Source organism: Cydia amplana, chromosome 20 (assembly GCF_948474715.1).
Source record: "Cydia amplana chromosome 20, ilCydAmpl1.1, whole genome shotgun sequence".
Classification (NCBI taxonomy): domain Eukaryota; kingdom Metazoa; phylum Arthropoda; class Insecta; order Lepidoptera; family Tortricidae; genus Cydia; species Cydia amplana.
The window spans coordinates 11,270,348-11,283,982 of NC_086088.1; the positions used below are offsets into that span (position 1 = coordinate 11,270,348).

General features: G+C 38.1%; 1 protein-coding gene across 2 annotated transcripts in view; it reads left to right on the forward strand.

Annotated features, from left to right (window-relative positions):
- Positions 1-13,635, forward strand: part of LOC134657521 (complexin) — a 138,487-nt gene that overhangs the window by 56,544 nt on the left and 68,308 nt on the right. The window contains exon 1 of one of the 2 annotated variants that reach the window (XM_063513096.1): positions 8,983-9,215. The exons of the other annotated variant lie outside the window; for it this stretch is intronic. Coding sequence (XP_063369166.1) covers positions 9,203-9,215 — 13 coding nt within the window. The 5' untranslated portion in view covers positions 8,983-9,202. Of the gene's footprint in view, positions 1-8,982; positions 9,216-13,635 lie in introns of those variants that run through there. 2 annotated transcript variants of the gene reach the window in all.

Below are 13,635 nucleotides of genomic sequence, written 5' to 3' on the forward strand. Positions count from 1 at the left end.
TATTTAGTTAACTAACTTGATGTTCAACAACGAGTGTAACAAAAATAGACAGGCCGATTCGAACGTACGTAGATATCAGAATGATTTTGAATTATTAGTTAATCATTCATAATTAATAAATTAAATAAAGTTGGTGAAACCAATTTGTCAGTAAATAAAAACAAAAAACCTATACTTACTCATCCTTTTCTTTTGCGTGCCAGTATAATTGTAAGACAAAGATAGTATGATTCTCTCTATGTTTCAAATGAGACAGTCCTTTGACAAACTATATGTGAGCAATTTTTGTGCTTTTTTTTACAGCTGGCAAATTGTTTGGCAAACTATTTTTGAAGTGAAAACTTCTTTAGCGGCGCTGTGCACTTTTTGTGATGGGGAAAAAATGTTAAACTCGTAACAGGTATCACGTGACCGTAAGGCGTAAGACGGACACGTGACCTGATCTAAAAACTGTTACTTCAATGTCATTGAGTTTTTCTTTATGATTTAATATAATTTATTCAAGAAAAAACTCTAGTTATATATGTAAGAAATCCACAACGCAGGCTTCGTCCGGTGGCCACAAATGCAAATCAGCAACATGCTTCGTCCCAAACACAACAAGGATGATATCCGCAACAGGCTTCGTCATTCTAAAATCTAAGTTAAACAATATAACCGTCACAAATCGTACCTGGCTCAAATGTCCCCATTACGCTGGCAGCGTTACCGCGCTGAATGGCCAATGAGATCTGTTGGACCAGGTACGATCCGGACCGAGGGTCGCACCCAGCCACAGTCCCTCAGCCGCCGACCCAAATCCCTCACAAACTCCCTAGCCTCCACAGCCTAAGGTCCCGCAGTCTCGACTGCAACTGGGACAAAGTCGTACATTGGTTCCAGGGCAGAGTATTTGGCATGTTTCATTTTGGCGGCATACTCCGCGGCTGTTCCAGCAGACCTGACAGTGAGACTCAAGTGGGAAGGCGCAAATGTGCTCACGCACGTTGCATCCCACAAGAGGCATCGTCCCTTCTGCCAAGGAACCAATGTCAGACCATCAGGCCTCTTGCCATCCGTGCGGCACAACCCTGGAGGCTCCAAAACGCAAGGAATATTGGCCGACACCAAAGCCCTGCGGATGACATCATTGATGGCATGATGCCTGGAAAAACGGCCCGCGCACTTCATGCAGCTAAGGCCATGGTGACCGTCTTCTTCAACCATGACCTCACAAATACACCGATGCGCTTCGCACACCTTACACCCCAATCGCAAGGCAACCTTTTTCTTTATTGATTTAAATGCCATCTAGTGAGTTTCACTCAAACTGGTATTAATATAACTCGAGTACTAACAGTGATATGCTTAGGGGTTTCAAGTAATGTGACGAAATAACCCTAGATGGCGTTAACCTCAATTATACATAGTGCTGCAGACATTTTGCAATAGTGATTGAGTTCATCACTTCTGCCGGCACTCCCTGAGTGCAACCCGTTGTTTTTTCTTGTTTCACACACCCTACCTCTATACAATGAATAATTAATAATAATATAATGAATACTTACTATTAGTAAAGTTCAGGGCACAGACAAGACATCCTCTAGACTGAGCATAGTAACGCTACCCCCTGTGCCACTATATACGGTAGTTTTACTCCATCTTCGAGTCAAAGTGTCAGAATCCCGTGCCGTGATTGGTCCGTGTCTTTGAACGGACCAATCACGGCACGGGACTCGCTCACCTCGTCCCCCGCACCCCCGTATCTTTGGCAGCATCGGTTTCATGAAATAATTGCTCTAAACTCCGTCTAGAGGATTCCTAGTCTATGGTTCAGGGTTACCAAGCGTATCCTGTCAATCTGCCCTCAGTTAGTTAGCGGTAGAAGGCTCCGTAAGTGGGTACGTAACAGAGGATACATAAAAGCCGATCTACGTCGCTGTCAATAAATTAACACTGAGTTGCGGATGGATAAAATAAAGTAAGGAGTAAAGTGTGGCTACCACCAGTTTAGCACTCAAATATCAAACATCAACATTTATTCAGCGAATAGGCCAGAAGGGCACTTTTACACGTCAACATGGAATTTACATACAAGCAAAAAAAAGACATCAACAATTATAAAATAGGTACATCTAAGCCGCAAATATCAAATCAAACTAAAGTATTACAATTACATAGAGATGTATAAAGTCTCTAAATGTCGAATTAAAAAAAAAGCTATAATCAAAAAACCACCAAACATACAAATAGAAAAATCTACTGACATATTATGACACTGACATAAAACGCTATCGAGAACGTAACTTACTTGCTATGCTATGCTCGTACGCGCATATTAGTACGAGTGAGATGTATATGAAGTAAATTACGTTCTCGATAGCGTAAATGTCAGTTTTGACACTGTCAGTGACTCATGGTACGGGCTCTGATGTCAGTGTAAGTTCGAACTAAAGTGTCATTCTATGTAAACAAACCGCTATATTGAAATTGCCAAAAAATATTAATTTAATTTGTGACTTTTGTTTACATAGTTCGAAAGTTCCATAGAATGACACTTTAGTCTGTTAGTCAAACAGTAATTTATGGCGTACTAAAAAACCATATCCGTATTAAATTTTGAAAATCTGAATAGTGTAGTCTGACGGCCATATTCGAACTTTAAGATACGCCAAATACTAGGGATTGAATCGATATGGAATGGATATGTCAGTGTCAAACAAGTGTCAAAAGTGACGTTTCTTCAAACAAACGCGTCACTTTTGACACTTGTTTGACACTGACACATCCAATCCATATCGTTTCAATCTCTAGTATTTGACGTATCTTAAAGTTCGAATATGGCCGACCATCTAACGTAAAAGTGACATTGGTTGCCCGAATTGCGCTGCAAAAGAGAACTAGTTGAAATCTAAACTATAACGTATCTAGAATGAATCTAGTACGTGTCGTCTCTTGTGAATATCTTGAAGTTCGAATACGGCAGTTATTCGTATTCTCATATCACTTTAAAAATAAAGCGTAGCACAGCGTTGTTACGAAAGTGCTACGACGCGTAGCAAGCTACGGCGTAGCTGCTACGTGTCTTTTGACGGTTCGAAGTCTCGGTAATTATGTCGAGTTTCTGTTTCAATAAAATATTAGTTTTTCTTTGTTGGAAACTGATGTTCGAATATGACGTCATTATTTTGATGTTACGTTTTAAGTCATAATAGACAATAGACTTGGACTCAGAGTTAAAAGTGTTGTAAGTCCTACAGCCATATTCAAACTTTAAGACACGTCAAATATTAGATATCTAAATGATATGGATCGGATATGTCAGTGTCAAACAAGTGTCCAAAGTGACGTTTTTGTTTGAAGGAATGTCTGTTAGGCTTGAAAAAAATTAACAACAAAATTTTCCAACCCCCAAAAAAAACCGCCAAAAAAAGTTAAAGAAAATAGAATAAAAATCTGCTAGATTTAAGAGGGTAGACTAAATATTAAAGTCACACAAAATTAAGTTAATTAATGCCTTTTTCTTCTTTGTTTTCAGGTAAAAAACTTCGAGAGGAACGAATAGTTTTTATAATAAAAAAAAGTGCTAAGAGGTAACATTTTAAAGAACAGATTTACTCAACTACGGTAAGGTTTATTTTATTTCATATCGTGGTTTGTCTTTGAAGCCACTAAGCTGATTTTAATGAATGATGTATGGATAATATTTTATAGTCACTTAGGCTTTGTTTAAAACTATCCTAAAAAAAATATTACAACAAAAAACCTGCTTTTATGTTTTTTAATTAGGTCATATTCTACATAACATTTTACCAATAATTAGCATAAAAAGCATTTTAGTACAGCTTACATCTATCTTATATTCAACCTATATAATTATTCAAAGTACATAGTTATACGTACTCAGTTATAACAATGTAATACGCTTCCCAAAATCTTACTTCAAGCAAAATAAAAGCATAACTGCCCGATTCGAACTTTAAGATACGTCAATTAATAGATCTAGAAACGATATCGATTAGATGAGTCGGTGTCAAGAGTTACATTTTTGTTTGAAGAGACGTCGCATTTGACACTAACATATCTAATCCATATCGTCTCTAGATCTATTAATTGACGTATCTTAAAGTTCGAATCCGCCCGTAGCACTAAAAAAACACTCCCCAATATTCATAGCAGAAATCCAGAACATTTGATACGCACAATAACTCCACGCATTACAATAAAAATAAAACTCCCAGCCTTTTACGCGGACCGTACTTCAAAACTTCAAAGCGGACGCTGAGATAAATCGTGTTGTCTCCCTCGCACGCGTAGCGGATCGTATCTTCCGTCTCTGTTGTTGGTTTTTATGCAGTACCGTCAGGTCGTAAGGCGAAAGGATATCGCTACGTGTTCAAAATGTTGAGTAAGGTACTTTTTTTTTTCTTTATTGCGGAATGAGTAACAGCGAATAACACTTATGGTGTGGTTATATTTTTTGGGAATGGCCATATTTTGTGGGAATTAAGGTCGCGGCTGTAAATTATTAAGTTGTTCGGATAAATTTAGCTTTTTTTAGTTTAGTTGGTCAAGAGTCTTGGCTAGGCACCCTGATTACTGATGTTATACAGCATGTATACTAACATTACTAACATCATACCTTTAAGTGGCCATCTATGGACATTTACGTGTTTGCAATCAGCAACAGAATATACATATTATTACATATATATATACGAAGTTCCCAATACGTTTTTTTTATTCTACGGGTTTTTACATGAAAGTGAGTTTCCTTGCGGTGGTTCTTATCTATGTTTGGTAGAAATCAGCTCTTTTCCAAAATTACAAGAATTATTGACAAATTTTTTGAAGTGAAAACTTCTTTAGCGGCGCTGGGCACTTTTTGAGGTGGGGAAAAAATGATAAACTCGAGACAGCGTAAGGCGATCACGTGACCGTAAGGGGCGTAAGGTTTAGATGGCCACTCGCCACTCATAGTTTACATGGCATTTAAATCAATAAAGAAAAACTCAATGTTATTTGACATTTATGTTGCGGACTCCTTTTCAAGACTCTTTACCTAGGTCAGGCCTATGGAACTCTCCGCGCGAGCTCGGTTTTATACCTACGAATCTGTTCCCGTTCACAGTAGAAAAGCAAGCCAGTTGGTTGCCACACGCGCTCACGCACGCACGTCGCGTCGCCGCGCGCTCGAATATGCCAAATTGTATGCGAAATAAATGTCTTCTTCACGAACAAATAACACAGCTTCTAGTGTCGATGGATGCAGAAACAACAAAATTAATAAAAAAAACCGTTTTTGCTCTTCCGATAGATAGGAAAAGTATTGTATAGATAGACATTTTCAATATAAAGTAGTTTATAAAACGGCGTAAACACTGCGGTTACTGCAGGGAGATATGACCTTTTAAAATTGTCTTGCAGTCACTTGTCGGAATAAAACGCATAAACGGAATATTATAATAACTAATTGCAACTTATCTTACTCATGTATAGTTATTGTACGCTATGATTTTATATGGCAAGTTCTAATGCAAATTGGACAATTAAAACTTATATTTTAGGTAGGTATCTTCTATAGAATATATAGTTTAAGTGGTACCTACTTATTTGTAAAATCATTTCTAAGCGTCGGCAACCCTAGCGTTGTGCCGGCGCGCGCGGTGTGGGAAGCGGCGCGTTGAAGGTCACTCCATTGTATTTTTGTGTAGGTATCAAAACGGTAGGTATTTGCGTTTTCTTTGAGAGATAAGTATCTGTTCGTAAGAACTATTATATAATCTGTGCCTAGGTTCAAATAATTTGACGTTGTCATGGCAGTATTCAGTATGTAAATAAACATGTCAATGAAAAAGTGTGATCTTATTTGAGAATGATAATAATATATAAATAATAAATAGAATACCTCCGCTAAACGTATGTATCGTGTTACCGGGCGTCGGTAACATAGTGAGGTGAGTTTTCACTTCTATCGGCACTCCCGGAGTGCAACCGTTGTTGCTTGTTTTGGCACATAGCGTAGGAGGTTTTGTAAATATACATAGTTATTGACTTCTTATAGCAGTGTACATGACTTAATAGTGAATACACATTTATTAGTTTCAGATAACTGTCAGTCATGTATGTAGAATGCTTACTGATGTCAGAAATGTGTTAGAAGCTTACACCCACACACACACACACACACACACACACACACACACACACACAGAGTTTTAAGTCATAATGTATTGTTTATCATACATATTTTCATTACTGATGTCTAATAGATATCTAATATTTGACGTACCTATCTTAAAGTTCGAATATGGCTGTATGACTTGAAACTTTTTGGGAAACAATAGAGACCCCACACACACACTTACCCGTATGAACTTTATAAAATTATACCACTCTTAATGCTTTGCCAAGCGTTTCATCCACATTACGTCATCCGCAATGCTTATCATACATTTAACCACATGACCCATTCTTACAAAATGTACCTAATGCAATACGAATAAGGTCCCTTTTCCAACGACGTCTTATACTTACATCTTTCATATGACACTACAGTCGCCATCAGTTATATCAGAACGGGCGAAGTGCTCACAAATATCTGAACACGCCTCTATTGTCAAGGCACTAGATGCGTGTTCAGATATTTCTTAGCACCTTGGCCGCTCCGATATATCTGATGGCAACTGTACATCATTCTCGTTTAGGAATATATGCCTTATGTGGGGTACTATTAAGGTTAATTTTATTATGCATGTGGTTGATATCAGGGATGTTGCGGATGCCGATTTTTTGACATCCGCGGATGCGGATGCGGATTTTTAAAGGCTCACATCCGCGGATGCGGATGCGGATGTCAAGATAGGTACATAAAAAACGTCAAATATTACATTTTAGTAATTTTTATTTCAAAAAACCGGCCAAGTGGGAGTCGGACTCGCGTTCCAAGGGTTCCGTACATTAAGTCCCACTCACGCTTGACTGCAAATTTCTAATAGATTTTTTGGCTAATGACTAGATTACCTAGCAGTCTAGCACTTACGCCGATGTTAAGACATTCCTGTACCGACCTGTTCCACATCCGCATCCGCATTAAACTCCGCATCGATTTTATGCGGATGCGGATGTTGAAAATAATGCGGAAGTTCCGCGGTTGCGGATGCGGATGCGGATAATCGCAACATCCCTGGTTGATATATTCAAGTGATATAAGTCGGAATGCCGGCATGTCGCCTGGTGGCGGGTTCGGTGTCCGGATTTTAATTACTGCAAATATGCTAATCTGATGTATGTATGTGCTAAACTGGATCATAATACCCCATACTAATAAGTGTCTGTCTGTCTGTCTGTCATTCTGTCTGTCTGTTACCTCTTCATGCCTAAATCGCTGAACGGACTTAGTTTAAATTTGGCATAGAGATAGTTTGAGTCCCGGGAAGGACATAGGATAGTTTTCATGTCGGAAGTCAAGTCACTAAAGAGGGTGATACTGAAACAAGCAACAACGGTTGCACTCCGGGAGTGCCGATAGAAGTGAAAACTCACCTCACTATGTTACCGACGCCCGGTAACACGGTATATTATTATCATTCTCAAATAAGATCACACTTTTTCATTGACATGTTTATTTACATACTGCCATGACAACGTCAAATTATTTGGACATAGGTAAAGAGTCTTGAAAAGGAGTCCGCAACATAAATGTCAAATAACATTGAGTTTTTCTTTATTGATTTAAATGCCACCTTTCGCTCCTTACGGTCACGTGATCGCCTTACGCTGTCTCGAGTTTATCATTTTTTCCCCAACTTAAAAAAGTGCCCAGCGCCGCTAAAGAAGTTTTCACTTCAAAAATTAATGATTTTCATGTTAATTGGTGTAAGCAATTAAGCATATTATGCTCAAAGTTATTGCCTTACTTACTCTAACTGCTGGAACTAATTCCACACAGACGAAGTCGCGGGCAAAAGCTAGTATTATTATAAATGTGTTAGTCTGTTTGTCTGTCTGTTACCTCTTCACGATTAAACCGCTGAAGCAATTTAGATATAATTTGGCATGTTTGAGGCCCTGGGAAGGATATAGAATAGGTTTACTCAATAATCATCATCATTATCATTGACGCAGACGAAATTCATTTTATTTAACCTTAGGCTGACTTTTTGCGACTTCACAGTATCTACAACTCAACCACAACACTAAAATACTAAACCAAACACATTCATACCATAACTCCATACTTTAGAAGTTACACACATACGTCAACTCACCAAAAGGCCTTAAACTGTGAAATAACCGGCCGATGTCAAATGCAAGGTATTATAGTAAATTACTTAGCGCATCGACCTATAAAAGATTTAACACACACACACAAACGACACGCCACGCCCCCTGTCGGCAGTCTTTGTTCCTCCACTACCATTTAATAATATACCTTAAGTCTTTTGAATAGGGTTCACGAAATGCTATGTGGATGGTGCACGCACACATGCGCAGTACGCGTTAAGGGGGAGTGAAATATTTCCGCAATTTTTCTTACTTACATTTTATTGTGCGGGCTCTTTGTAATGGCGATTGAATTAGATTTTAGAATATTGCGATTGTTAAATTTATATTAAATTCATAAAATACCTTAATAAATGTTAGCTAAGAATTTCGCTTCAAATTAGAATTAGAATGAATGGTGTATTTATTAAAAAAATATAAGAGACACTTTTACAAGAATCCCAATTTTCCTGTGATTTTTATTCGCTCTTATAAAACCCAAGGGGCCGAAATTCTAAATATCTCACGGAACCCTCCCAATAACGATAATTGCAGCGATCATTATTAAAAGCACAATTTGACGGGAATCAACTTTTCCGTAGCCATTACCACTGACAATGCTCCCATTTTACTTGTGCACCCTCTTAAGGGAGTCAGTGTGTGTGCGTGTCTGGCCGATATACACGCTAGTGTGGGTGTGCCGAGAAAGCATAAATAGCGGTGCGGGGCGGGCTAGAGAGCATTGGCGCGCGGCCTGCCGTCGCGGTCGGTCGCCTCTCGCCATGCCATAGTCAATCCACGCTTCTCTTTCCTTCTCTCCTAGTAACTAATACGTATCATGCATTCTCTATTGTAAAACTGGTGCTCAAATAACATATATTTTTATATACGGACGTTATGGAGAGTTGTTGATAGGTTTAGATTATATTTTTGGTATAGAAGTGATAGAACCGCCAAGATGAATTTTATCGGTAAGTCCAATTTAGTTGAAAGCTTTTTTTTAAGTTGCCAACAAAAGGTTAATAAAGGGGTGTTATGGGTGTGTAATAAAAGTTAAATAAGTCGTAGCGATGTCATAAAAGATACACGCGTAGCTGCCGCATTGATGGCTACGCTACGGCGTAGGCCGTAGTCGAGCTACGAAATTGAATTAAGCTTAACTAAGTTGATTGAATTTGCCGAAGTTACTAAAGGATGCATTACTTTGAGAAGTTATTGAATACACTTTGGTTGCTGTACTTGCTCTAGCTGTTTAATTTGATTTTGCAGTTTTTGTGTAACTTTAACTTAGTTTAGATGAAATCAGACAGTTGAATTAAATGCCTTGATTTTTTTGCTTAGTTTACTTTAAGTATTTTGACATAAAGTAAACTGTCTGACTCTACCTCTTACTTTCAATACTGTATCTATAACCATAATTCGTTATTAAGAAATAAGTTTATAATATGTTTCAAGTTTATCTAAGTTAAGTAATTTGTTTGACATAAATAGCACGTTTACTACTATTCATAATACATATAAGGAAATATGCTCCTTTATTTATTAAGTAGTATAGTAAATTTTTAACGTCAAAGTATATTAAATATTCATTGATGTAGTAGTGGTTCTTCAAGAAGCAAATATTCAGGGTTCTCAAGATTTGACAACGCATAAGTAGCTCTTGTGATGTTTCTTATGTCCATGAGCAATGGTGACCGCTTCCTATCAAGGCGGTTCGTATGCTTATTAGCTAACACATTAAAAAAATCGTAGTTTGACATCACACACAACAAAACACAAACAACAAAGTTTACTATGCTACCAGCACTGCAGGCGTAATATGGTTATAGACGTGACAAAATTACCGTCCCTTTTTAACACACCGGGATAGAGTGAGGGACACCGTTTTATCACGCTGTCACGTAGACAAGAACGACCATCATATCCGTACAGAAATACGTACCTACCTATACAGGGTGCACAGTAATTAATGGATAACCTTCTAACCACCGACAGGGCACCTTAGGCTGGTCCAGAAAATGCACTTATAGGTCTAGTAAAAGTTTCGTGGTTTTCGAGATAATCGCACTTTTCTAAATTTGAAGTATGGTGCTAGCTATTAAAAAAGACAGAAAAGTTCGATTATCTCGAAAACCACGAAACTTTTACTAGACCTATAAGGGCATTTTCTGGACCATTAGATGGTTATCCATTAATTACTGGGCATCCTGTATATTAATTATATGGTCCTGATAACTAACAACTATTTTCCAGTATTCAAAAGACCTTACGATGGTGAAATTTAGTAAATTAAGAATATCATTTATTATATTTATTTATTAAATAAAGTTAAACTTTTATTTTAACCTCCTGAGACCCAGAGGCATTTGTTTTGTTTTTGAATTTGGAACCCTTAGTTACTTAATGAACGTTTAAAATATTTTTTGGAATATGTACAAAAATTTGTATGCGGGGTCTTAGCAGGTTATGTTATGAAACAATTTTTTTAAAGGTCTTATTGGTGCACTTAAAAGGGTATTTTTTTGTTACATTACCGACAGGAGGGTAAAAACACACACATTTAATATACATACTAAAAAGAAAGTTAACTCTTGTTCTTTTTACCTTAAAAAGCAACTACAACTTTTAGTTCTGCTATAAAAAAAAGAAACTACCTACGTAGTTCACCACACATTCACCACCATAAACTTATACATATATTATATTGCTAACATCTCATTCCTCTTTCATGTTATACAGCTTTAGGATAAGTACTAAAAGTATCATAAACCTTTATAGGTAATAAAGGCAGCTGTTTAGGAATTCAACACGTGGCTGACTAATAAAGTTAAGACACATGGCCAATATGCCAAATAACACTCGTCTTACATATAATACTGGAATTAATACGAGTACGTACTTCTATATGAACTACTCTGAGATTAAATTTAAACTAACGTTATTTAAAGTGAAGCGCTAGTGGCCTAGCGGTAAGAGCGTGCAACTTGCAATCCGGAGGTCGCGGTTCGAACCCCGGCTCGTACCAATGCGTTTTTCGGAACTTATGTACGAAATATCATTTGATATTTACCAGTCGCTTTTCGGTGAAGGAAAACATCGTGAGGAAACCGGACTAATCCCAATACGGGCCTAGTTTACCCTCTGGGTTGGAAGGTCAGATGGCAGTCGCTTTCGTAAAAACCAGTGCCCACGCCAATTCCTGGGATTAATTGCCAAGCGGACCCCAGGCTCCCATGAGCCGTGGCAAAATGCCGGGACAACGCGAGGAAGATGATGATGTTATTTAAAGTAAAGATGATTCACGCTGAACGGTTCAGGGTGCGCAGCCATCATGCCAATCGTTTGCGGCGTAGCTAACAAAACGCAATTTGTCACTGTCGCACTAATGTGGAAGAGTTATAGACAAAACGTATCGTTATCGTAGCGCAAACGATTGTCTACTTGGCCTAGCCCAGGTCCGGACCGAGGCTTCTAAGACTTCGTTTTATATAAAACTAGCGACCCGCCCCGGCTTCGCACGGGTTAACAAATTATACATAAACCTTCCTCTTGAATCACTCTATCTATTAATAAAACCGCTTCAAAATCCGTTGCGAAGTTTTAAAGATCCAAGCATACATAGGGACAGACAGACAGCGGGAAGCGACTTTGTTTTATACTATGTAAAGTCTATTTTTTAATTCGGTAGACTGAAATGACAGTTAATAGTATGAAATGACATTTCATGTTCATACTATTAACTGTCATTTCAGTCTACCGAATTAAAAAATAGACTTTAGTGAAGCATGACGTGATAACCGATCACACCGGTCACCGGTCATACTTAGAAAACGAAGTGTCGGAAATCTCAGCCCGGAGTGGTATTAAACAAACTGCCGTATTCGAACTTCGAGATATTCACAAGAGACGACACGTACTAGATCCATTCTAGATACTTTATAGTTTAGATATCAACTAGTTCTCTTTTGCAGCGCAATTCGGGCAACCAATGTCACTTTTACGTTAGATGGAGTTAGATATCTATTAGATGTGAATTGGATCTCTAAGTCATGTCTTGTGGAAATCGTTCAAGAGTATCTCCAGAATCGCGGAAATGTCAAATTTGACAGGTTAGATCTTAAACATATCGTTATCGTATCTTGGTGATGTCTAAAAGATATCTAATAGATGTCTATTTCAAAATCCGAATCGGGCCCTCAGTCACCTTTTTGACTAGAACCCTATTTTCGTTGGCATGTTGTCTTGTCAAGTGTCTCTTTTATCGTGACAAGTTTGTCGACTCCCAACTAAGAATTCCAAAAATCCAACGCAGAATTTCGAACATGCGCCAACCTTTGGCTCAATCGTTTTTGGCCATTTCGTCCCCGGGGATCCAGCAGCCTCTGTGTGGTGTCAAGGCTGCTGGCAGCGTGCCAACTAGGCTACCGAGACCTTAATCCAAACAGGCGTAAGTCTATTACAAACCCTACGGAAATCTGTCTTATTGGATACGGGGATAGAATGCGCTGGTTAGACTATTTTGGAAGGTCTTAATATAAAGTATATTTATTTATTGCACGGTATATGTTAGTGGAATGTTGGGGTTTATGGAGGTTTCAGATGGTTCTAGTTTGGTTTTCCTGTACGCTAATTGGGAGTTACGGAGTGTTGTTTCGGATATATTACATAAAGCACGCGGAAGGTCAAATTAAGGGGAAAAATCTATGATACGAGTATATCATACGGACGTATAAAAAATGTAGTCTACTAAAATCAGTCTTGTTTTATGAAATAACTAGCTACCCGCCCCGACTTCGCACGGGTTATAAAATTATACATAAACCTTCCTCTTGAATCACTCTAAGTATCTATTTAAAAAAACCGCATCAAAATCCGTTGCGTAGTTTTAAAGATCTAAGCATACACAGGGACAGACAGACAGCGGGAAGCAACTTTGTTTTATACTATGTAGTGATATGGAAAAAAGTAATTCATGTTTTCATATTTTATATTCTAACACTAAAAATCGATGACATTAAGCGTTTCATTAAGGTGACGTTCTGATGTCATTGTTGCTGCCGCTGTATATAAAATAAGTGAAGTTAACCGCCTCATTACTGCTGGCGACGTTCATTCCATCACTCGTTTTATCAAGGAAATTGACACATACAGCAGCAGCACAGCAACAACAACGGCGCAACGCTAGACTGTGGCCATGAGTAAGCCCATTTATAATAAAATAAAATAAATAAAAAATAAAAATATGCAGCTGCAATTGAAATCCGAACACCTTAAACGTTCTGTATGCCTCAACGTAGTTCGCAACCCTTTAAACGCTTATATTTAACTCGCACTGTTCTAACATAGGCTACTCTTCATAAATCTACTCTGCCAAAACTCTAAATTCGCCCA